This window comes from Monodelphis domestica, chromosome 1 (genome assembly GCF_027887165.1).
Source record: "Monodelphis domestica isolate mMonDom1 chromosome 1, mMonDom1.pri, whole genome shotgun sequence".
Taxonomy (NCBI): domain Eukaryota; kingdom Metazoa; phylum Chordata; class Mammalia; order Didelphimorphia; family Didelphidae; genus Monodelphis; species Monodelphis domestica.
In genome coordinates this window covers 312,183,718-312,210,325 of record NC_077227.1, presented here as the reverse complement: position 1 = coordinate 312,210,325, position 26,608 = coordinate 312,183,718, and the positions used below count along the sequence as shown (strand labels likewise).

Genomic DNA, 26,608 nt, shown 5'->3' with positions numbered 1-26,608 from the left:
TAGAGAAGATAAAATGGTAGCAAAGAAGCCAGTTAGGAGTCTTTTCCATGAATATGGAAGATAATAAGGGTCTGAACTTGAACTAGGATGATGGCTATATGCATGAACAGAAAGGGGTTCCAAGACATGTTGTAAGAAAGAAATAACAAAACTGATGAGAGGATAAAGAAGAGGGGAAAATTAAGGAAGATGTCAGGGTTATAATCTGTGTTAACTGGAAAGATGGTAGTATCCTTTATAGAAAGTAAAGTTTAGAGGAAATAAAATTTAACAGCTAAGATAATTCCTTTTTGGACATGGTTAATTTAAAATGCCTACAGGACACCCAGGAACTGTCCAATATCTAGTTGACTATGTGAGAGTGGAGTTCAGAGAAGGTTTTAGGGATGGATATGGATAATAATAAGAGGTCATCTACATAGATATGATACTTAAACTCATAAGAACTGATAGGTTCACCAAAAAAGAGAGGGGAGAGAGAGGGAGAGAGAGAGAGAGATAGAGAGAGAGAGAGAGAGAGAGAGAGAGAGAGAGAGAGAGAGAGAGAGAGAGAGAGAGAGAGAGAGAACAGGTCAGGATATGGTTGATAAAAAAAATATGACAGTTATCAAGAGGTTTACCTTCTAATAAAAGGAGACAACATATATAAAGGAGTGGTGATGAGGAGAAAGGGTATTTTAGTTTAGGAAGTTACAAATATGGTATCAGGCAAAGAATGTTGATTTGATTAAAGTACTTAAGAGATGAAGGAAGGGAACTCCATCTTGGAGTTGTTGGTCATCTTTTGTTTTTGAAGAGGACTATTAACATTACTGGGTGATTTCTTTTTTTGTTTGTTTGTTTTTTATTTTGAAATTTTTATTTAATCAATTTAGAACATTATTCCTTGGTTACAAGAATCATATTCTTTCCCTCCCTCCCCTCCACCCACCTCTTCCCATAGCCAATGCTCAATTCCACCAGGTTTTACATGTGTCCTTGATCAGAACCTATTTCCATGTTGTTGATGTTTGCACTAGGATGATCATTTAGAGTCTACTTCCCCAATCATATCCCCCTAATCCATGTAATCAAGCAGTTGTTTTTCTTCTGTGTTTCTGCTCCCCAAGTTTTTCCTCTGGATGTGGATAGTGTTCTTCCTTGTAAATCCCTCCGAGTTGTTCAGGATCATTGCCTGCATTGTCGCTAATGGAGAAGTTCATTATATTTGACTATACCACAGTGTATCAGTCTCTGTGTACAATGTTCTCCTGGTTTTGCTCCTTTCACTCTGCATCAATTCCTGGATGTCATTCCAGTTCCCATGGAATCCCTCCAGTTCATTATTTCTTTTAGCACAATAGTATTACATCACCAACATATACCACAATTTGTTCAGCCATTCCCCAATTGAAGGGCATCTCCTCATTCTCCAATTTTTTGCCACCACAAAGAGCATAACATGAATATTCTTGGATAGGTCTTTTTCCTTATTATCTCTTTGGGATATAAACCTAGCAGCGCTATGGCTGGATAAAGTGCAGGTAGTCTTTTAGCGCCCCTTGGGCATAGTTCCCAATTGTCCTCCAGTATGGTTAGATCAATTCACAACTCCACCAGCAGTGCATTAATGTCCCAACTTTGCCACATCCCCTCCAGCATTCATTACTTTCCTTTGCTGTCATGTTAGCCAATCTGCTAGGTGTGTGGTGATACCTCTGATTATAGGAGTTTTAGAACACTTTTTCATGTGTTCATTGATAGTTTTGATTTCTTTATCTGAAAATTGCCTATTCATGTCCCTTGCTGATTTATCAATTGGGGAATGGCTTGATTTTTTTGTACAATTGACTTAGCTCTTTATCAATTTGAGTAATTAGACATTTGTCAGAGGTTTTTGTTATGAAGATTGTTTCCCAATTTGTTGCTTCCCTTCTAATTTTGATTGCATGGGTTTTGTTTGTACAAAAACTTTTTAATTTAATGTAATCAAAATTACTTATGTTACATTTTGTGATTTTTTTCTAATTCTTCCTTGGTCTTAAAAATTTTCCTTTCCCAAAGATCTGACATGTATACTATTCAGTGTTCACCTAATTTACCTATAGTTTCCTTCTTTATATTCAAGTCATTCGCCACTTGGTGATTTCTTGACTTGCCCAAGAATTGGATTTAAGTGAGGCAGAGTTGCACAGTCATCAGCCTCACTGACTCTTCCAGAGTCATCCAAGTCTAGTGTTAAGATAAAAGTCAGGATGACTAGTGATGGCCTAATGTATTGTATGATCTTGACTTTGTCAATATCTGACCAAGCCTAAGCAATATGCTGGGACAAATTGTTACATCTACCTATTCTTTTGGAGAAAGTCATCACATGCTTAGAGTAGATGTTCCCTTAAGTCACTAATGTAAGGGGGAGGGGAAGGGGTTAATTTTTAAAGGGTTGGATTTGATTATTTAAGAGTTTGGTCACCAGGAATTTAATTAATTCCAAAGAAATTTTATTTACAATTTCATTACAAAGTGTAGAAAGAGTGAAGTAAGAAATCAGAGAGAGGATAAGGCAAGCCTAAACACTAAGTAATTTATACACTAAGCATATAATTTATACACATAAGCATATATAAGTAAAATAAATACTAAGTAACTTATTCCTGGCCCCTGGCTCAAAACCAGGACCAGGAGAGTTGGTCCTTAGCTGGCCTCAGCAAGGCCAAGGACCTTGGGAAGTCTCTCCTGAGGCTAGTCTCTTCAGAAAATATCTGGAACAGAACCAGCTTTTTCATTCACCACGTGTCAGTCCAGTAAGCAGGTTCTTCTGCCCCTCTTCACCAGCCTCAACTCAAAAACATGAAGAATTGAATTCTCACAGGAAGTTCCATTCCAAGACTCCCATCTCCACTTCCAAAAATAAAGAACTGAGTCTCACAGGAAGTGACAGCCCTTTTTAAAGACATTTTCCTCTTGCATGTTCCTTCCCCTAATTCCACATCTACCAATCGTAGTTGACACTCTGTTCTAGGACTGCCCAGAAGGCAGTTAGTTGATTCTGATTTTTACCCACTATTTCACACATGGGTCACAGAACTCCCACTAAATGATTAAGTGGGATGTTTATACCTTTGGTGATTAGATCTAATATGGGCAGATCTTCCCACTCAACTTTTTGTTATTGAATCTAAAAATAGGCAGGTCTCCATACTTAACTTTTAAGTAGGTTGTTTACACTTATGGGGATTAAAATCTAAAAATAAACATGAGTTACAATTTAAATCTTCACAATCAGGGAAGAGCTAAGTTTCTTCATTGTTACAATCAAGGGAGAGTTAAATTTAAACTTCATACTAAGAACTGTCATTTTTCCTCAATATGGTTTAGCCAGTCTGTCTAGATACTTTTACTGGGTTGTGGCCACTGTGCCTGCTATATAGCTTCTTGAAGCCACAGGTGAAAGTGAGATGAAAGATCGATGAGCTATACTGAAATGGGCTCTGCAAACCCTCACAACAGAAGTGCTAATCCTCCCTGAACACTCCATATGCCACAACCTGTAGTATGTGGGTGGTAACTATATTTAGGGTGATTTAGTTGAGAAATGGTACAGATTATGGAGATAAATAATACCTAAACACTTATTAACATCACATTTATATATTATATATATATATATATGTATATATATATATCTTTCCCTCCTACCTAAATTTATTGCAAATTCATATTGAGTGCCACAAAGACCCCAGATAATATAAAGCCTAAATAATTTTTGCTCTCCACTTTATCAAACTCAGGATTACTGAGTTTTATTATTTCTGATTCTCCTTTGTTTAATCTGTTCCATTGATCCATCTCTCTATTTTATAACCAATACTGGATAGCTTTGAAGACTAATGTTTAATAATATACTTTGATGTCTGGAAGAGCTGTTCCCCCTTCATCCCTACCTCTTCTCATGATTTTTCTTAATACACGAGATATTTTGTTTCTCCAAATGAATCTTATTATTTTATTAACTTCTATTAACTAATCCTTTGATAGTTTGATAGGTATACCATTAAACTGTAAATTAACTTTGGTAGCATTTTTATATTTATCATATTGACGTTGGTCATGAGCACTAAATATTCTTCCACATAGCTGAGTTGCTCTGTATTTTTAAGGAGCACTTTGAAACTAAATCTCTACAAGTAATTTGAATTCTTTGTTAAAATAATCCTCACATATTTTGTGCATTTTATAGTTATTTTGAATGATACCCTTTTTTATTATAGTGTCTTGTATTTTATATATAGAAAAGCTTTGGACTTTTGTGGGTTTATTTTGCAGTCTACAACTTTGCTGAAACTATTAATTATCTCAATTACCATCTTTGCTGATTCCCAAGGATTTTCTAAGTAAACTATCATGTCATCTACAAATAGGTATAGTTTAACCCTTCTTTGCCTATTGTTATGCTTTTAATTTCTTTCATTTTCTTATTACTATTGCTAGCATTTCTAGAACTACATTAAATAATAATGAGGAGAGAAGGCATTCTTGCTTTATCCCTATATTTGTAGAGAAAACTTCAAGTGTATCATTATAGTATTTGATAAATTATTTTGAATTCAAGTAGATAATTTAAATAACTTTTTTAAAGTCTATACGTTTTAGGGTTTTTTGCATAAATGAATGTTGTACTTTGTCAATGAGTTTTCTGTATCTATTGCCATAATTGAGTGATTTTCTATTAAATGGTCAATAAAATGATCTTTCAAATTATTGATTATTTTCCTAATATCGAACTCTGCTAGTATCCATAATATAAATCCATCATGGTCATTACGAAAAATTTCTTGGATGAAGTGCTACTGGCTGTTTGACAGAATTTTATTTAAATTTTTTTAATCTCCATTCATGAAATTAGTGTTTAGTTCTCCAGTCCTTTATCCTTTTCTGCTTAGGTATTAATATTATGTTTATCTACTAAAGGGAGTCTGGGGGAATGATTTCTTTTTCATTTTTTGCACATAATTTGCATAATATTAGAACTGATTGTTCTTTAAAAATCTTTGGTAGAATTCTCTTGTGAATCCATTGAAACAAGGAGTTTCTTTATCCCTAAGATCCCCTTTGGGTAGTTCCTTTCCAGATAGTCTTCTAACTTTTATGTAGATTAAGATCTCTACATTGTCTTCAAGTATTTTATATTTGTAAGGTGTCCTATTTCTTCTGTGTTCTCAGCATAGGACTATGCTGGTAGATTTTGATACTTTTAAAAATTCTTCTGGTTTTATTGTAATTTCACTCTGCTATTTTGTTGATTTCCTTTTCTTCCATCTTCTTTTTAACCAAGTTGGCTAAAGTTTTGTCAATTTTGTTTACATATTGAAAGAATTGGTTTTTAGATTTGTTTATCGTTTATAAAATCTCTTTGGTTTTGATTTCATTTCTTCTCTAATTTTAATATCTCTTAAAATTTAGATTTCTTTATTTGTTGGATTTCTAATTTTTAAAATGCAAATCCAACCATTCTGGGAGGCAATTTGGATCTAAAAGACTGCCCACCCTTTGATCCAGCCATAGCTCTCCTGGGTTTGTATGCCAAAGAGATAAGAAAAAAGACTTGTACAAGAACATTCATAGTCGCCCTCTTTGTGGTGGCAAAAAATTGGAAAATGTGAGGATGTCCTTCTATTGGGGAATGTCTGAACAAATTGTGCTATCTGTTGGTGATGAAACACTGAAACAATGAACTGGAGGAATTCCATGTGAACTGGAACGACCTCCTGGAATTGATGCAGAGTGAAAGGAGCAGAACCAGGAGAACATTGTACACAGAGACTGTAGTACACTGTGGTACAAGTGAATGCAATGGAATTCTGTACTAGCAGCAATGCAATGATCCAGGACAATTCTGAAGGACTTAAGAGAAAGAACACTATCCACATTCAGAGGAAGAACTGAGTAGAAATACAGAAGAAAAACAACTGCTTGATCACATGGGTCAATGGATAAGATCACCCTGTGCAAATATCAATAATATGGAAATAGATCTTGACCAATAATACTTGTAAAACTCAGTGCAATTGTGCATGGGCTATGGGAGGGGGTGGAGGGAAAGAACATGATTTTTGTAATCCTGGAAAAATACTCTAAATTAATCAATTAAATAATTTTTAAAAATACCTTAAAAATGCATATTTACTATTCCTCTCATTTCAATTTTGTTATTGTATGTTTATAGGAGAATAATTTTTTCTCTCAGGACTGCCTTAACTTTATTGCAGACATTTTTATATGTTCTTTCTCATTATTTGTCATGTAATTATTTTTATGATTTGCTATTTGACACACTCTTTATTTAGGATTTAATGTTAAGTCTCCATTTGGTTTTAGGATTTTTTTTAATATTCTCTGAACTGATTACTATTTTTATTTGAAATGGCAAGTAAAGGATGTATTTATTGTCTATGCAATTTAAAAATTATTTGTAGTATCACTGTGACCTAATAGCTATTCTATTTTGAAAACATTCCATGTGGTACTGAGAAATACATATATGCTTTAACAATTCCATTCAGAATATCCCATAAATCTTTGAGCTCTAGTTTATCTAGTAATTTATTTAGTTCTATAGTTTCTCTTTTGTTTATCCTTCTAAAACTGAGAGAACATTGAAATTTGTCATTACTCTGTTGCTCTTTATGTTTTCTTTTGTTCAGTTAATGTTTCCTTTATGAATTTAGTTAATAAGGCATTTTGGAGCATTATATGCTCCAAATATAAACTTACAGTTAAATATCAATATTGATTTGTTGTCTCTGGTTCTTGGCATAATATAATTTCCTCATTTTCTCTTTATATATTATGAATTTTTGGTTTTGCTTTCTCTGATTTCTGATGATTTACTACTACTAGTAGTAAATTTTTGTCCAACCCCTCATTTTTACTCCATTTATGTCTTTGTAGGTGAGGTGTTTTTTTTTTGGTAAGCAACATATTGTGTATGAGTGTGTGTGGGTGGGTGGGTGAGGTATTCTTTATCTATTCTGTCACTTTTTGTTTCATTGTGTTATTTAATCCACTTTAATTTAAAAGTTTTGTGAAAGAAAAAAAAACAGGGAGGAAATTATAGACAAATTTTCCTAATGAATATTTATGCAAAATTTTGAAATAAATTACTATCAAGGAAATTACAGCAATATATCACAAATTGAATACATTTATGATAAGGCTTAATTTATTCCAAGAATGTAGGACTATTTCAAAATTAGGAAAACTATAAGCATAATTGACCAAATCAATAATAAAAACAACTAAGTAGTTATTATTTCAAATGATGCAAAAAAAGATTTTGAAAAAAGGCAATGCTTTTGATAGCATATAGGAATAAATGGAACAAAATTATAAGTCGTATTTATCTAAAACCAAGAATAAGGATTATCTGTAAAGGGTATAAACTGCAAACCTTTCAATAAGATGAAGGGTGAAGCAAGAATGTGTGTTATTGGCATTATTATTCAGTACTGATCTACAATGCTATCAATAGGAAAAAGAGAAGAAAAATAAATGGACAATAAACATAGGCAGAGAGGAAATAAATCTACTACATTTTACAGATGATATGATAACAGAGAACTCTACAGAGACAACTAAAAATGAGTCAAAAATATGAACAACAACAAAGCAAAGTTGCAGAATAGAAAATAAACTCACATAAATTATCAGCATCTCCACATAAAATCAAGCAAGAAGAAATATAAATTTTCCACTAAAAATAATTGCAGATATTATATAAAATACTTCAGAGTCCACCTGCCAAGACATATACAGGAACCATATGACACAATTGTAAAATAATCTTCAAACAAATAAAGATAAATCTAAATAATTGGATAAATATTAATTACAAGTAGGCTATGCCAATATAATAAAAATAACAATAGTACCTAAATTAATTTACTTATTCAGTTGCTATACCAATCAAACTACTAAAAGAAACTACAGAGAGAAAAAAATAAAATTCATTTGAGGGGAAAAAAAATCAAGATTATCAAGGAAGTAAATGAAAAACCATGGGAAGGAAAGGGGCCTAATAGAACCAGATCTCAAACTATACTATGAAGCTGTAATCATCAAAACAAAAATCAATATTGAATAAGAAATACCATTGTCAATAAATGGAACACATTAAGTTTGCAATATACAGTAGCATATAAACATAGTAACCTAGATCAACTCAAAGATCCTGGCTATCAGGACAGGAACTCACTATTTGACAAAAACTGCTGTGTGTGAAATGGAAAGGAGTTTAGCAGAAACTCAGAATGGACAAACATATCACACTGTATTCCAAGATAAGCTCAAAATATCTACAAAACATATATAAAGGGTCATAATAAGCAAATTAATGGATCAGGGCAGAAATTATGGGTCAGATTCATGGATAGAGAAAGGGTTCATGACCAAACAAAAGATTGAGAAGAACACAGGATGTAAACATGTATTATTTTGATTAAATAAATATAAAAGCTTTTGGAAAAACAAAGCCAATGCAGCCAAAATTAAAAGAAAAGCAGAAAACTGGGGGAAAATTTTTGTAGCAAATTTCTCTGATAAAGTTCTCATTTCTTAAATGTAGAATGAATTGAACTGAATTTATAATGAGTATTTTCCAGTTAATACACAGTCAAGGGATATGAACAAGTAGAAGGAAATAAAAGCTGCCAATAATCATATGAAAAAATGCTCTAATCATGATGAAAAATGCCATTTGCCCTCCATGAAAGAACTGATGAAGTCTGAATGCTGTCTGAAGCATATAATATTTCATTTTCTTTTTTTATTTGAAAACTCTTCCACAAAATGACTAATATGGAAAAAATGTTTTACATGATTAAATATGTGAAATCTCTATTGGATTGCTTACCATCTCAGGGAGGGGGGAAAGCAGAAAGGGAAGGAAGGAAGGAAAGTGAGAAGAAAGAAGAGAATATGGAACTCAAAACTTTTTTAAAATGTTAAAAAATTGTTTTTTCCTGTAACAGGGGGAAAATAAAATATTATTTAACAATTTAAAAGAAAAATGCTGTAAACCACTAATGCAAACTACAACAAGTCTGAGGTACCACCTCACACCCATTAGACACCCTAAGATGACAGAAAAGGAAAATAACAAAACACTAGAGAGGATGTGATAAAATAATATTAGTATATACTAGTACACTAAAATTAATATGCACGAATGCATTGTTGGTGAAGCTGTGAAGTAGTCTGTTCTGGAGAGCAATTTGGAAAATGTCCAAAAAACTATATACACTTTGGCCCATCAATATCACTACTAGATCTATATCCAAAGATCAAAGAAAAAAGGAAAGGACCTATATGTACAAAGATATTTTAAGCAATTGTTTTTGTTGTGGCAAAGAATTGGAAAATGAGGAAATGTCCATCAATTAGAGAACAGATGAACAAGTTACATGAATGTAATAGAATACTATTGTGCTTTAAGAAACAATGGAAAGAGAAGCAACAAATTGGAAAAAAAATCTTTATAACATGCCTCTGGCAAAGGTCTAATTACTCAAATTGATAAGGAGCTAAATCAATTGTACAAAAAAAAATCAAGCCATTCCCCAATTGATAAATGGGCAAGGGACACGAATAGGCAGTTTTCAGATAAAGAAATCAAAACTATCAATAAGTACATGAAAAAGTGTTCTAAATCTCTTATAATCAGAGAAATGCAAATTAAAACAACTGAGATACCACCTCACACCTAGCAGATTGGCTAATATGACAGCAAAGGAAAGTAATAAATATTGGAGGGGGTGTGGCCAAATTGGGACATTAATGCATTGCTGGTGGAGTTGTGAATTGATTCAACCATTCTGGAAGGCAATTTGGAACTATGCCCAAAGGGCGATAAAAGACTGCCTGCCCTCATCCAGCTATGGCATTGCTGGGTTTATACACCAAAGAGATAATAAGGAAAAAGACATGTATAAGAATATTCATAGCTGTGCTCTTTGTGATGGCAAAAAATTGGAAAATGAGGGGAGGCCCATCTATTGGGGAATGTCTGAACAAATTGTGGTATATGCTGGTGATGGAATACTATTGTGCTCAAAGGAATAATGATCTGGAAGAATTCCATATGAATTGGAACGACCTCTAGGAACTGATGTAGAGTGAAAGGAACAGAAGCAGGAGAACATTATACACAGAGACTGATACACTGTGGTACAATCAAATGTAATGGACTTCTCCATTAGTGGCAATGATCCTGAACAATAACAATTTATAAGAAAGAATGCTATCCACAGCCAGAGAAAGAACTGTGGGAGAATTGTAGAAAGCAAAGAAAGACTGTAAAATGATTGGCAGGAGCATGTGACTCAACCACATGAGAGCCTGGGGCAAGATTCCAAGGGGTGTGTGGTCCCAAATGAAAACAGACTTCTTGCTGAAGCTTTTGGAGGTAGCTGTGATTTCCACCTATCTACAAGATATTTTGACCCTTGTGAGTTACCAGCTTGAGGAGAAAGAGACTTGAACAGGCTGCTGGCAGCCTGATTGAAGACCAAGAAAAGAACCATCAAATCTCTACTAGACCTAATTTGGACTTTACCTCTGGGATCTTGCTCATATCTGGACTCTGTGAGGTTCTGTTTGGGGGGAACTTAACTTATTTAACTTAGATAATTTAGCCAATAGGATAGTATTAAGGGGAATTGGTTTGGGGATTAGATTAAGAAATTTCCCTTCTCCTTTGTTACCTTCACTCCTATCCATTTCCCATTAATAAAATCAAAATATTTAGATGTTTACCTCTTGTCTCTTCCCCTTAAATATTCCTTAATAACAGTAGAAACACAGAAGAAAAACAACTGCTTGATCACATGGTTTGATGGGGACATGATTGGGGATGTAGACTCTAAATGATCCCCCTAGTGCAAATATTATTAATATGGTAATAGTCTTGACCAATGACACAGGTTGAATTGCTTGCTGGCTACCAGAGGGGGTGGGAGAAGGGGAGAAAAAGAACACAATTCATGTAATTATGGGAAAATATTCTAAATTAATTAAATGAATAAATAAACATAAAAAAAGAAATGATGGAGATGGTTTCATATTTGGGAAGACCTGAATTGAAGCAAAGTGAAATGAACAGAATCAGGAGTATAATCTACACAGTAAAAGCAATATTATAAAGGTAATCCATTTTGAAAGCCTTAGTAATTCTGATGAATACAATGATCCACATCAATTCCAAAAACTTCATGTTAAAAAATGCTATCCAGCTCCAGAAAAAGAACAGATTAGTTTTCTCTCTCTCTGATTCTGTCTCTGTCTCATCAAAAATACATTTTCCATGACTTCACATTATAACAAGTATTATATTTCTTACCATGTTAATGGGTTGGAGAAGAGGTAAAGATAAGATAATTCAGAACTGAAAATAAAATTAAAATTGTAAAAAAAATAAAATGTTATGAGTTGATTTTGTATTTTCCTCTATTTCTCTAATTTTTTTTCTACCTAGTTCCTTTGTAACAGCAGTGCTTCGTCTTTTCAGTTATTTTTTGCTTAACTACAGTGAGGAAACTCAATTTCTGGTACTTTTTTTCCCCTTCAGCCTCAAATCCCACTCTGCTCCCATCCTTAAGCCCTTTCCTACTTTTTAGAGTTTTGCATAACTAATTAATTCCCTTTCCTTTCTTCCTTTTATCTAGTTATTTAGTTCTTTATTTTCCTTCTTAAGTAATGAAGTAAAAAGCACTTTTCTGTTTTCCCCTTCATCTTGTTTTGTTTTTTATTTTCAATACCCTTTTCTAACTTCATCACTACTGTTCTCTTTCATTCTACTCTAGATTTTATTCTTCAATTCAAGTACCTCATAGATGGTATAGATGATAAAGTACTAGGCTTGAAGTCAGAAAGACCTGAATGCATATCTGTCCTCAGACACATTTACTAGCTTTTACCCTAAGCAAATCACTTAACCTCAGAGTGCCCCAGTTTCTCAGCTATAAAATGGGAATAACCACACATACTTCATAGAGTTGTAAATACTTAGCAAAGTGCCTGGAATATAGTAAGTGATATATAAAAGCTTATTCCTTTCCCACCCCCTTATATTTATTCTTTTAGTTTCGTTTATTCGTCATGAAATTAAAGCTTTTAGGTACCTATTTTGAATCCCGTCTTCTAAGCATTTCTGTATTATTGCTTTATAAATTTACCTCCACCAATTGATACCAATTCCTGGAGGAAATTGGAGAATATAGAATTACCCATGGTAGAAATTTTGCTGAGTCCCTGATTGGGTAGTTCATTACTAGCCTTGATCTCCCTTTGATGTTTTTTCTCCATTTACCATAAAATCTCCTAGCTTGATCTATGCCCTCCTATGCTTCTGGATAGTAGTTGCCCCCAGTAATTTTTTTTTTAAACCCTTTCCTTCTGCCTTAAAGGCAGAAGAGCAGTAAGGGCTAGGCAATGGGTGTTAAGAGACTTGCCTAGAGACACACAGCTAGGAATTATCTGTGACCAGATTTGAACCCAGGATCTCCCAACTTTAAGCCTCGATCTCAATACACTGAGCCACCCAGCTGCCACCCAGCTCCCCCTACCCCTACACTGCCCCCCAGTAATTTTGATTCATCTTCTGAGTTAAGATACTGGCCATGGAAGGACCACATTCTCTCAGTTAGTGGTCTTTTTAAGCAGCAAATCTCTATATACTGTACACACTGTTAGATCGTCATCTCCCTTTGTAGGATATCTTTTCTCATGAAAGCATTTTTCATTGAGGACCTCCTCTCACCACTGAATAGAAATTTGTCCCTTTTTATTTTCCTTGTTTCAGTCTTTCCCTTTACCATCTCACTAATTCTCTGTTAGGCCCTCTTCTTGAGACTATACAAGTTATTTTCTCTTCATAGTTTTACCACTGACTCTCCTTCTACCTCTCTCTTTCAGCTTGGCACCTTTTTTTGAAGTTCACTCTGTTCATAATTGCCATCCAGTCAAAATTCTGTTCAATGTGTTCAATGCCTAGCTCATAATATTTTTCTCCTCTGCAACTCCTTCCCTTGTCCTAAGGGACTTCAGCATACAGTCTTACCTCCTAGCTCTTCAATTTGCTAATTTCTTCTGATCTACTCCTCCACTCTACCTCAGCTACACACAGAGATGTTCATATTCTTGATCTTGCCTTTACTCGCTCTGCTTTCATGTTCATAAATTCTGAAATTCCCTTATTTGATCACCATCTATTGTCATTCCTCTCTTCCCTCTACTATCTCCACCTCACTCCTATCTCACCCAATGAAGTGATCTTTCTCCTTTGTCAAGGCAAACTTCCCCACCCCTTACATGCTCAAGTGATGTTATTTCTCTATCATTCTCACTCTCATTTATCTTAAATCCCTCTGCCTTTCTGGCTGTTTCCCTATAGTGCATCACTGCCTCATCCTCAAAAAAAACCCAAACTTATTTCATCCATTCATTCTAACTTTTGTTTCTCCCTTTTGTAACTCCTATGGGCCATCTACAATAGATGCCACCACTTTCTTCTCACTTTCTTAACTCTTCACACTCTGGCTTCAGCCAAAACTGTTTATTACAGATTTTATAACAGTCTTTTAATTGCCATAATTAATGCATCAATCTTCATCCTTGATCTTTCTGAAGCCTCCGACTCTATTGACCATCCATTCTTGTTGGTATTTTCTAGGCTTTCATAAAATTACTAATTCCTATTTCTCTCCTACCTCTCTGACCACTTCTTAGTCACTTTTGCTGAAACAGAGTTCTATCCTGAGCTCTTTCCTCTTCTTTCTATCCTATTTCACTTTGTAGTCTTATCAGCTCCTATGTATTCAATTATCATCTTTATATGAATGATTTCCCATCTAATTATCTGGCCCCAACCTCTCCATTAAACTCTAGACTCAAATCTCCAACTGACTTTAGATTTAGAAATTAGATTTCTTTTAGAATCTTAAATCCAGCATATCCAGAAACTGAACTCATCATTCCCTCTGCCCTTCCCTTACTCTTAACTTCCATATTTTATTGTCAAGATTACCATCTTCCTCCCAGACATATGGGCTTGAAATTTTAGTATCATTCTTCATTCTTCACTATCTCTGAACCCCCAGATACCAAAACCTGTTAATATACCTTTACAACATCTCTTGCATATGCTCCCTTCTCTCCTTTAACATTGTCACCATATTGTTCCAAGGCCTTATCACTTCAGGCTGGGACTATTGCAATAGTCTGATGAATGGTTGTCCCATTGCAAGTGTCTCCCCAATCCAGCCCATCCTCCACTCACCTTTCAAAGTGATCTTTCTAAAGTGCATGCTTGACCATGTCTGTCTCTCTCTGTCTCTGTCTCTCTCTCACACTCCCTTTGGTATTCAAAGCCCTTTATAATCTGCCTAGCTCTCACTTTCCCAGTCTTATTCCTTACACTATACCAAGTACCCATCCCTATCCACATACCCTTTGATCCAGTGACACTGGCCTCCTTGCTGTTTCTTGAACAAGAAACTCCATCTCAGGATTCCAGGCATTTTCACTGGCACATGGTATGCATCTAAATGTTTATTGACTGACATTGTGCAGGCCTTAAATTTTCATTAATTTTTTTCTTTCTTTCATGAAGCATTGTGAATGATCTCTTGTTGTGTTGGTGCTCTCTTGGGAATCCACATGGTCTTTTGCCTTATCCAGTGTTGATTTATTTTCCTTTATCTTGCATTTTGGGATATTTGAACTCATTTAGGTGATCTGGAAACTATCTTCCCTTTTACTCTGTCACTTTATTTGTATTGTTTTCATCTGGGGCCATTTGTAATTTCAGTTTTGCTTTATACTTCCCTAGTGCTCATGTTGACTCATGAGCAGTTGATTCATGACCATGTTGTTGGTGGATCCCTTGAGGGATGAACCTCAATGCTACCCCTGCTTTCTCTCATAGCTAAGGAATTTACTTTTCAATAGTCTCAGTCTGTCCTCTAGTGACTTTTTTAGAGACAGAAACTGGCCTCAGCTTTATTCTAGTCCCCTTTCCTAAGGCCTAGGTGGAGCACTGTTACTGCCACAATATATTGCACAGCCACACTCACATGTCAGGTTGGGCAAACTTCCAGTTTCTGTGCATCTTGGTCTCCCCCCCAGGGGTGTGCCTTAGAATGGTAGAGTTTAGCAGGCAAAAATTGCAGATCTCAGAACTGAAGCCTGTGTGTCTGGTTATGTTGCCCTGCTAGGGTGTGGGGGCTGGTAAAGAAGGGGTACTGAGTAAATGTATTAGGGATTACCAGGATTAGCCTTCTGTGACCCAGCTCTTACACCCAGAGGGTTCTGGTGTCTCTGACAGTTATAATTGCTTTATCTTGCAGATACTTCTTACTTTGGAGAGGTTTGAGAGGTTATAAGGATTCTGTTCCTTGATCTTTTCAGTCATAGAACCTGGAAGTTCTCTCCCTGCTCCCATCAGTTTTTTTAAAATGACTGGTGTTGAAGAGTAGCCTTTGTTTCCTCATTTGAAATTGTCCCCTCCTCATCCCACTCCCCAATATTATCATGAACAACAAGGGCCACACATTCTAGTAAGGAAGATAACAGGCAACCTACAATGTATATGCAAAAGAAATACAGTGTAATAGGAGGTAATGTCAGAAGGATAGCACTTGGAGGAAACTAGAAAAAGGTCTCTTACAGAAGGTTAGATTTGAACTGTCTTAAAGGAGGCTTTAAAAAAAAGGTGGAGATAGTTGGAAGAGCATTTTAGGTAATGAAAAGGCTTATTTACACATACACACATATACATACATTATATAATTTATCCAATCTAATTTATTTTTAATCTTGGAAGATATTACCCCTTCATGTTGATAATATAAATGTCAACTTTTGTTGCCTAGGAGTTTTTGTCATAGACTTGGAATTTTTTTTTTCCTGTGGCTTACTACTTTCATTCAACAGGATTTAAAGTGTTTGGGGGATAACAGGGAGGAAGATGTTACAGTGGGGCTAGGACATGGGAATGGAGACTTCATTTAAAAGGCAGAATCATTTCACTGGAGCTTAAAAAAAAAAAAGGCAGTAGTTGCAGGTTGTGGTCATTTGGGGCCTAAAAAATATTGTCCTGAACTGTCCTAGCAATTGTGGAGAATAAAATAAAAGATATTTCTTGGGAGTCTGGAGACATGGGTTCCAGAAAATCACTTAACATTTTCTTTGTATCTTTTGTGCATGTAATAGTTTATATAACACACACACACACACAAATATGTGTGTGTGTGTGTGTGTGTGTGTAAAACCTATATATAAAGTTTGTGCAACTTTAATAGTTATTAGATGGTAAACTACATGAAGGCAATCTTCACATAATTGGAGTTTCATAAACTTGTAGTGACTTGAATTTCAGTAGAGTAAGAGACCAAATGCCACTTTTGTGCAAGCTCTGCACCATACCACCTGTTCTTTAGCCATCACAACCTTGGACTTTGCCCCTGGTTCCCTGGACTGTGATAAACGAACTTTGGCAAAAGTGATTTCAATATCACAGCCTTATCTTGCCTTGTTCTGGGCCTCACTGCCACTTCCCTCTAGTCTCTGTAAGACATTATATTTCCACTCTCATGCTTTCTTATACCCCTTTATATATTGTCTTCTCCAAATATAAATAAACTCCTATAGTACATTTGGAGTGGTTGGAATTAGCAGGAAGGAAGACACTGGGCATTTAGGAGCTTGTTTGCCTGGATTTGTATCCTTCAGCACCATCTGTTTATCTACTCATCATATAAAAATGTTAAATTTGGAGCCATGCAGATAGACCTAGGTTCAAATGCTGCCTTTGGTACTGTGTGGCCCTGGGCAAGTCGATTAACCTTTATGTGGTACAAACAACTACCTATGTCTTATCTGAAGGAAGTGTGATTTGCCTTGGTTAAAGGAGTTCACGTTCAAGGAGTTCATGTTTCAGGAGTTTTCAGTGGTCATGAAATCTTTCCTACACTCAGATATGAATTGTTACATTCCCAGGCTTCCTTGTTGATTTAGATTAAGTTATAATCCTCCTCTGGTACATAAGTTGGTCACCCATAAACCACCTTCTTTAGAACTAAGTTTACAATTTCTCTGGTTCTTAGACTTCTTCCAGTCAACAATGCCTTGCTAAATTTTGGAGTCTAATTTAATAAGCAAGTATGATTACTAGTTCTCTTTTGTTCTTTAGCTTTTAAATTCAAAGCTTACTAAAGGATGTGGAGGGCTTGGACAAGATGAGAAAGCATGAAAGGGGTTGCCCATCTACATTGGTGGAAGAAATACCCATAAATTCTTCACATATCCATATGTCAGTACTGATAGATGTACAGGTCTTGCCAGGGTGCTTTGAGGATTCAGGAATGACTAAAATAAAGTGCCTTCCTTCAGGAAGCTGAGACAAGTTTTCAAATCACTCTAAAACATATAATAGTGCAAGTGCATAATAATGAAATGTAGCTGGAGATGGTGGTTTTAGAGCACTGTCTAGGCATAATCATACCACTTGGTCTGAGTGTTTGAAGCACTCCTTTGGGCATGATGATAGGTTTCAGATTTCCTGGTATTCATCTGTGATACTTTACAGCTCTCAGCACATGGTCTCCTACATAGTAAAACCTTTGTTGCCAAGTCCTATCAGTTTAATCTATGACATTTCCATCCATTTCTTTAATTAAAAAAATAATAGCTAACATTTATATAGGGACTTCTATGTGCCAAATGTTTTACAAATATCTCAGTTGATCCTTATAAAAAGGTCTGGTTGTTACTAGTTAAGTGCTATTATTATTCTCATTTTACAGATGAGGTCTGCAGTCACACAGCTAGTGTCTGAAGCTATACATGAACTCTGGTCTTCCTGATTTCAGACCCAGTATTCTACACAATGCAGCCTAGTACAGGCTCTTATTAATCTCGCCTGAGATAACTGTAGTAGCCTAATTTGCTCTTCTGTCTTCAATCATCCAATCCTCTAACCTATCCTTTCTGTATATGTGTATAAATATATGTACACACACACATTCTCTCTCCACATATTATACATACATATATATAGATAAATGTGGATATATAGCCTTCTAGATATATTCTATATCTTATCTATTATATTATTCTAAATCTTATCTATCTTTCAACTCCTCCTACAATTTACCCAGCAATATTCAAATTCTATTTGCTATCCAAGGTTCTACAATCAGGTTTATTTCCTATTCGTGCCTTCCATGTTCTCTACAATCCATGTAAACTAAACCCTATCCTCTAGAAAACACTGGACCTTCCAGCCCTGGTTCCCAAGAATGCCTGGAATGCCTCTTTCTATCTAGGTTTGCCTTTTACTTGTTACATTCTTGAAAACCCTCCGGAAGAAAAGCTGTCACTTCCACTTAGTTTTCCCCTTTCTCCCCCATCGTGGGCCATCCCCCTGACCTTTCTCCTAAATCTCATCATGCTTTGACCCTCTCTAATCCGGTTAATTAGGCACATGACCTGAAGTCCGTGCACGTGCATGCAGAATGTCTGCGAGCTTCATAAGGGTAAAGGTTATGTGTCCAGACTTTTTCCGCACACGGGGTCTTAAATAAATGCATGTAGTAAGAAGCTGGGGCGGAGGGGTGGGGAGCACAAGGGTCCGGGGCTGCTTTTTGCCTAAGTTTGGGGTTCGCTTGTTTGGGGTTGTGTTTTCCGCAAGTAACAAGAGGAAGTAGGTTTGAGTATGTATACGTGTGTAAAGGAAGCGGGGGTGTGGAGATTTCTGTGGGAGGGGTGCCCCACACAACCCTGTTTCCCCTCCCTTTTGCCCTTTCTCTCACCACTCCAACTACCAGACTCTACTCGCCAGAAGCCATCAGCAGCAACCCCCAGTTCCCGCATGTTTTCTTCCCCTTGCCCTCTCCTTACCCCTACCCCTACCCCTACCCCCCCTTCCCCCCGGCTGCGCAGGGCACGCAAGCTCACGAGACTGAGCCTGAAGGATCCCTGCAGACCGCCCAGCGCGCCCCGCCCCAACCTCTTGCGCGGCCCCGGGCCGCCCTTCCCCCCAGCGCGCGTGCCCGGCCGCCCCCTTGGCTGCCATGTGAGGGGTCCTGCCAGCCAATGGAGGCTCGTGGCAGGCGGGCTCGCCCCGCCCCTCTCCCCTCCGCCTCCTGTGGCAGTTTGAAGTGACTAATTTCTGTCATATGACTGTGACACCAATGGGGGCGGCGGCCGCTGGGCGGAACTAGATGCTCCACGGCTGCTCTCGCAGCTCCCCGAAGGGGCCCAGGTTCTGGCAGCCCCCTTCCCCATACACTACTTACTACTCGCCTAGCCCTTCGGAAAAAGCCAGTCCCACTCGGCCCCACAGCCCTGGGCCTGGCGCGGCCGGACCTGACCGGGCCAAGATGCCCCCGACCCTCTTCCAGAAGCTCTTCAACAAAAGGAGCGGGCTGGGCTCCCCCGGTCGGGACGCCCGGGACCCCGACTGCGTCTGCAGGTAAGGGCGGCGTCCCAGCTGCATGCAGCTTCGCCTGCACACACTGCCCCCCTCCCCCGCGTGTCCTCCCCTTCCCCCGCATGGGGAGCTTAAAGTTGGACACCCGTGACTGTCCCGCCTCTGGCCCGCTGCCGCGTTCTTCCCAGAGCCGGAACTTGGGCGGCCCGGTCGGTCTCTTTGTCCCTTCGGGGCGCGAGACTATGGGGTCCTCCCTCCCTTCAACTTCTGGCTTTCGTGGGGTGGGTGGCCGGGAGGGAGGATGCTCAGTCCAACCTTCTGGCCCCACCCCCACTGTCCAGTCGCCGATCATTTGTGTAGGTCCCCCACCCCCTCCACGAGGTGCCCACTATGACTGAGGTACCCGGGCAGTTGGTATTTTCATCACCTTCCTGTTTGCAGAAAAGTTAACTGCCGAAGCAGAAGGAGTCTTGCAATTACTTTTACCACCAAGCTTTTTCCTTTGAACCTGCCAGTTTACATCGATGATACCCCTTTTCTCTTGGTGAAGGAAGTTCTCTCCTCCCCCGTCCCCCTTCCTTGCTTACTAACTGGTGTGTCTCCTACTTGGGATACTGTTGAACATTTGGGGCAGATTTCAATAGAATTGAAGAGGGAAGGGTCATTGAGGAAGGGGAGAGAGTGGAGAAGAAGTCTGGACACTTTTATCCTAGCTTTCTTAGGAATCGAAATTGCAAGGTTGTTATTTGACTGAGCGACCTTAACATTATAGAAGGAGAAATGTAAAATGCATAAGCTGCCAATAGACAGTCTAAGGTTACTACCGAATCTGTCATGATATAACCACAACAGAATTAAATCAAATATTTCAAACACAGTACTGTTAATAAAAAGAACTTTTGATGTAGAGCTCACTGATAAAGTTCTGCAAAACTAGTTGACATAGACTTGTCAAATAGTCGTTTTTTTAAACTTTGGATTAGGATAGCCAGTACCAGTGTAGGAAGGGGGAGAGAAAACACATTGGAAATGAAATGCTTCTGAACAAAAAATAAAAGACAATTTTATTGCTGTTAGGTTTTACAATAATAGCTAACATTTATGTATGCAGCAAAAACATACACATTTTCTGTCATTAATATTTTTACATTTGCCATCAAATCTTGTCATATTCATACTGATCTTTAAAAGTTTCTATAGTGCCTTCCCTTTGAAATAGAACACAAAGTATTTAAAAAAACAAAAACTTTTACATTTGTAACATTTGTTGACAAAGTTGAAAATGGTAAGCAGACTAAAAAATAATTGGGTGTGAAATTGGTGGCATATTAAGATCAGGCAACTCACAAACCTGTTTTTGTTTCCTAGACAAGGTACATAGATAGATGCTAAAAAAGTCACATGTAGGCCTGGAAAACACCTGCTTAGTACAGAGCAAGAGCTAATAAAAGTCTGTTGATTTTAATTGAATAATGATGTTAGGTTCAGAAATTACTTATGGCTGCTAAGACATTTTTCTTCTCTTTTCCTCCAAGAGTACATTTTTCTGTGTAATCTGAATCTTCTTATATTGAATTTTTTTTAAAGCACTGGCTTCATCACAATTAAAAGCTCAGATGTTAAGTTGTAGCCCAAAACTATAGCCACTTCCATCTCAAGTTCAGTTTTTTTCCCCTACGCTCTTCAAGGGTCTTGACTGAGGTCTCTAGGTAGAGGTAAGGCAAAACAAATGAGAAAAGAATCTTTCCTTATCTCTGGAGCTGCTGGTGCCTCCCCTCCCCAAAAAATTACTTTCTATTTATTTTATGTGTATTAATATGTGTAAAATGTCCACTCCTTAAGAGTGGAACCAGTTTCATTTGGGTCTTTGCATCTTCCTTTCTTAGTATAATCCCTAGCACATAGAAGGTACCTAATTAATGCTTGTTGATTATTTGACCTTCCTTAGAGGCTGTCCTAACCGAGTGCTTGATTTTCATCCCCACAATCCCATCCTTTGGCTATCCTCTATTCTCAGAAATCTCTCTCTAGTATGTTTCTTTTGTTTTTTCGTTCTCTTCTTACCTCATTTTTGTCTCATCACGCTCCCCTCGGATTTTGCTCTGTTTAATACACCTGGAATACTCATGCCTTTGTACTCCTCTTCCCAGCTTTGTGATACCTACCTTTTAAACCATAAGGTCTTTCTTAATTTTCTTCCTTTCCCCAACTGATAATAGTGATCTTATTGGGTAAAGATCATGCCTATCTCAGTTAAGGTAATGAATCTTTCATTCCCCAATCCAAAATTTGTGTCCTTGCCCAGTGATCACACTGTAGACGGGAACCTTCTGGGCAACTTATGTGGAACTTGAGTTTACTCCTTCAGGGATACTTTTTATTACTATTTGCTTGGTTTTCATATAGGCAAACAGCTACCTTGGGTTGCATTTCTTTATTACCCATATTAGAGGTCAAGGACCAGAGTTTATACAAGTTTTCATTATGAACAAAATCTTATCTGTAGATTGGTACTCCATAAATATTTGTTAAATAAGTTAGTGAAAAAGTATTTCTTACCCAGACACCTAATATGTCATATTTCAGCCAAAAAATCTTTGGTGGTCTGCTGAATAAAGAAACTCCTTGATACTTCCCTTAGGACTTACCATAGTACTTTTGTATATAGTAAGTGCTTAATACTGCTAAATGATTGAATGAATGTTAGCCCTTTCCAGGTAATAGATATGATTGAAGGTCCCTTAATAGGAAAAATGGAGGAAAATCAAATAGTGTGGTGACAAGGGCAGTGGAAGGAGATAATTTGAGGTTAAGGAGGACTTTGAGAAGCTCAAATTAAACCATGTAGATCCACCTTTCTACTTAGTTTTATGCACATAAGGCCAGCTCTTCATCCCAACTTGCCAGTCAGTTTTACCATAAATACTTGTAGCACCAGAAAAAGGCCTTTGTGGAGAGATGTGGAGAGGCATATGTATGATTATGTTGTATATGTTTTCATGAAATCAATAAAGGGACTAGAAATATGAATTACAATTGTAAAACTATCAAGTAGGCAACATTGACATTCAAATGGTGACTTCCTGAAATTTATACTTCTTTGCTTTAGGTAAATATATCTGCCCTTATAATTGATTGAATGTCATAGAGAGTTGAAGATAATTTTTAGGGGGTTTTTTTGGTGTTGTTTTTTTTAACACTTACCTTCTATCTTAGAACCAGTTCTAAGGCAGAAGAGCAGTGGTGGTTAAGTGACTTGCCCAGGGTCACACAAGTAGGAAGTGTTTTGAGACCAGATTTGAACCTAGGATTTCCCAACTTTAAGCCTGGCTCACAATCCACTGAGCCACCAAGCTACCCCCTGAAGATAATTTTTAGAAGAAATATTAACTTCTTTTAAGAATTTGGAAAAGGGCTAAGGTGATTTCTAGCTTATATATATTTCTTAACTTCTGGAAACTGCCAACATAATTTCCAGAAGTAGTAAGATTTGAATATACTGTATCAGGAATGTTGTACATATACCTATGGAGCATAAAAATAGTTTAAAAGTTAGTCTTCCATTTAAAGTTTTTTTCTCAAAAGAGAAAAAATATGCCAAGTTTTAGCAAAATTGGATATTAATCTTAATTGTATTTACATCTATCAACATTTAATAATTCATTACATTTGCAAAAATCTATTTGCATTTTAAAATATTTTAGACTTTCCATTCATTAAAACAGGCTGTTGTTTCCTTTGAAGAACTGACTTAAACTAGTTAATTGGGGTTTTCCTTTGTATCTTTAATAAAATTGATATATTTGACAAAATATATCTTACAACTTATTGAAACTTAGATGTGGCTAATTTGGAGGGATGGCACTACCCTTCCCCAGTGATACAAATCATAGGGCTTTTTTGCTTATCAGATAAATAAATTGCCATGACTAAAAAAATTAATCACTTGTTGGCCAGCTCTCTGGTAACAACTCTCCAGAATTAGATAGGCAGTCCCTTGGAAGGTAATTCATTATCAGGCCTAAGATTCAAACTCTTTCTATAGGTTGATAGAATCTGCAAAGAAGACTTTTGTTGCACTTTAATGTACCCAGAACCAAATTTGTATACCATGAATTATTCTAGGAGAATTTTATTTCTTTTAATAATGTTTTATTTTTCCCTAATTACATGTAAACAATTTTTGGTGTTTATTTTCTAACAGTTTAAGTACCACGTCTGTAACAACCCTTCAGATACTTGGGGACAGCTATTACCACCCCCTCTGAATTTTCATTAGCCTTATACCCCCAATTCCTTTGATCAGACCCCATAAGACTTGACTTGAAGTCAGGACAGTTTACCATCTTGGTTTCTCTCTTCTAGGAGAATTTTAATGGAGGTTTTTTCTTCAATGAACCAGTGTTCTAAGCTTTAATACTGTGATCTTTCGTCTCATCTGGAAAAGTCCTTCCAAAAGTAAAAATTGCAATTCATTCTTTGTGACACCCTAACCCTAACCCCACACAGAGGAGGAAGAAAAAGCTCCTATTGGGCTTCTGGGCAGAGGGGTGGGTGAAGTGAGGAATGTCCTCAGCAAGTGTAGAGAGGGGGAGGGGAGAGCGGTCCAAGTGCTTTCCTCCCCTCCAGTTCTACCATGTGTGAGCTGCCCACCTTACCCCCTGTGTGCTTCCATTGGGCTGCTGGTCAGAGGGTCGGGGGTCTGTGAAAAAATGTCAGGCACAGTGGAGGGGGGGAGCAGTTCCCCCTGGGTCCCTCTGCCTTTCTAGTAATGAACTGGGGGGTGGGGCAGCCACCTGCTCACAGAGAGCACTCTGCATGTCTTCTTTGGCACCTGTACCATAGGTTTGCCATCACTGTTCTAGATCATAAGTTCTTAACATGGAGGCCATGTACCTTTTGGGTTGGTAGATAGATGGAGGGGAGAGTGTCTGTAAACTTGGATAGGAACAAAATTACTTCTTTATTTTCACTAAAGGCTTATCTGAAATTTAGCATTTCCTTCGATTATGGGTATAGGCAACAAATACTCTGGCAAGAGGTTGTAGTTCTTAACAGATTGCTGAAGGATTTCATGACATAAAAAAAGATGAAGAATTCCTGTTCTGTATCTTTTGTCACTCCAAATATTTTTGTTATTATTTTATCAAGCTCTGTAAAGTGCCCATTTGGAACTTTGATTAGTATATATTGTACTACATATTGGTCCTGCATTCTAGTTAGTATATTGAGTTTATAAGTAGCCAGTATAAAAAGGCCAATAGGAGGAAGTAAGATTACAGTGGGATACTTGGAAGTCATATACAAACTGTCCCAAAGAACAAAAGACTATAATTTATAAATTGTATATTAACTAAAAATCATCCTGGTTTATGTGTGGAATCAGGGGAAGATACCTAGATTCTGATGTCAGTTTTTTTGATCCTATAACCAAAGTAAGACCAGAACACCAAAAGGTTCTGATAATTTTGAAATGACATGGACATGCTAACTTTTAGGTTTACTGACAACTGAGGTGATTTGGATATGATAGTGGACTAACCCTAAGTTAAATGAGTTGTTTCCCAAAAAAACTATAAAAATGAAACCTGAAACATCTGCCCCATGAACATTTCCATCTCTATAGAGTCCATGCTGCCTAGTGCTTCTCAATTCTAACCCTGGTTATAATGGTAATAATACTCCCTGTCACTCTCCTCCATTTTCTTCCTTATTACTGCCTGCCTCTTTTCACCATCCTTGCACCCTTCTGCCTCTGTACTCTTTTTGATGCTTGTCTCTTTGTCTTAAAGTGTTGTTGCAGCCCCATTTCCCATTGTCAAAGGACCTTTCCAGAGAGTATCCAAAAAGTCAGCATGCATGCCCATATTTCATAATTATATAAATGAATTGTAGATTTATAAATTAATCACCAAGTACTAAATCTATAAGTTAGCTTTGGAATTACTTTGCCATAGCCCAGCCACAAACATAGAATATTTGCAAATTTTTGAAGTTCTTGATTTCTTTTAACAAGCCTTTTGTAATTAAATCTATAAAACTATTAAGTATATATTAGTAGATTAGCTCCCAAATATTTTATATATTGTCCACTTATTTTGAATATGGGACTTCTTTTTCTATTAGTGCCTCCTGGATTTTGTTATTATGATATAGAAATGCTGTTGAATTTTTTGGATTTTTCTTTTACTTTCAACTTTGCTAAAGTTACTAATTACCTAACTTAGTTTCTTTCCTGATTGTTTCATTGCCTTGTAACCCAACCCTAAATCATTGAATTAACCTGAGTTTTTTTAATATCATTCTATTGGTTTTTGTTTTTCTTTCTAATTATATTGTTGTAGGTGAATATGTTTTTTTCTAGTTCTGCCTACTTTATTTTATATCATTTTAAATCAGTTAATCTCCTTATGCTTCATTGTTTCTTAAAACACAAAAGTCAGTTATATCCTCATACTCCATTTTGTTTAGTCCTTCCTCTAATCAATAAGCATCTACTTTATTTCCAGTTCCTTGCTGTTATAAAAAGTGCTGCTATAAATATTCTTATTCATATGTAATTTATCTTGTTATTATTGACTTTTATTATTGACTAGCAGTAAGATTTATGAATTTTATCTGAACCAAGGGGTATCATCTAAAGTATGAATCAAAGGGTATCATCTAAAGTCTGACAATGTCGCGTCCTTAACATAATAAAGTCCACTGACTTCATATTGTTTCAGAATCAAATATAAAATTAAAATCCACTGTTTAACTTTAACTTTAAAGCCCTTCACAGCTTAGCCTCATCTTCTTTCTAGTATTCTTACACTTTACTCTCCTCCATATATTATATAATCCTGTAATAGTGACCTTGCAATTCCTTGAGCACAACGCTCCAACCCACATAATTCTATGACTTATGGCTGTTCCCTCCTCATTCCTTTAGAGTGTTCTCCCACCTTACCTTTATTTCCTGGCTTCTTTCAAGACTCATCTGAAGTCTCACCTTCTACAAGATGTTTATGTGTGTATTTTGTTCAGACAGTTATTTACATGTTTTCTCCCCCATTAAAATGTGAGGGCACATTAAAATGTTGAAGGCAGTGACTGGATTTGATTTTCTTTTTTCACCGTGTTTTCCACACTATGTAGCACATA

General features: G+C 36.7%; 1 protein-coding gene across 3 annotated transcripts in view; it reads left to right on the top strand.

Annotated features, from left to right (window-relative positions):
• Nucleotides 1-19,117: 19,117 nt before the first annotated feature.
• The window catches only part of FNIP1 (folliculin interacting protein 1), a 136,999-nt gene continuing 129,508 nt past the window's right edge, over nt 19,118-26,608 (top strand). For 2 of the 3 annotated variants that reach the window (XM_007473411.3, XM_007473410.3), the window contains exon 1: nt 19,118-19,507. In XM_007473411.3, the coding sequence (XP_007473473.1) occupies nt 19,257-19,507 (251 nt within the window). In that variant the 5' untranslated portion in view covers nt 19,118-19,256. The remainder of the gene's footprint in view (nt 19,508-26,608) is intronic. The other variant, XM_056811143.1, reaches the window with a different exon arrangement.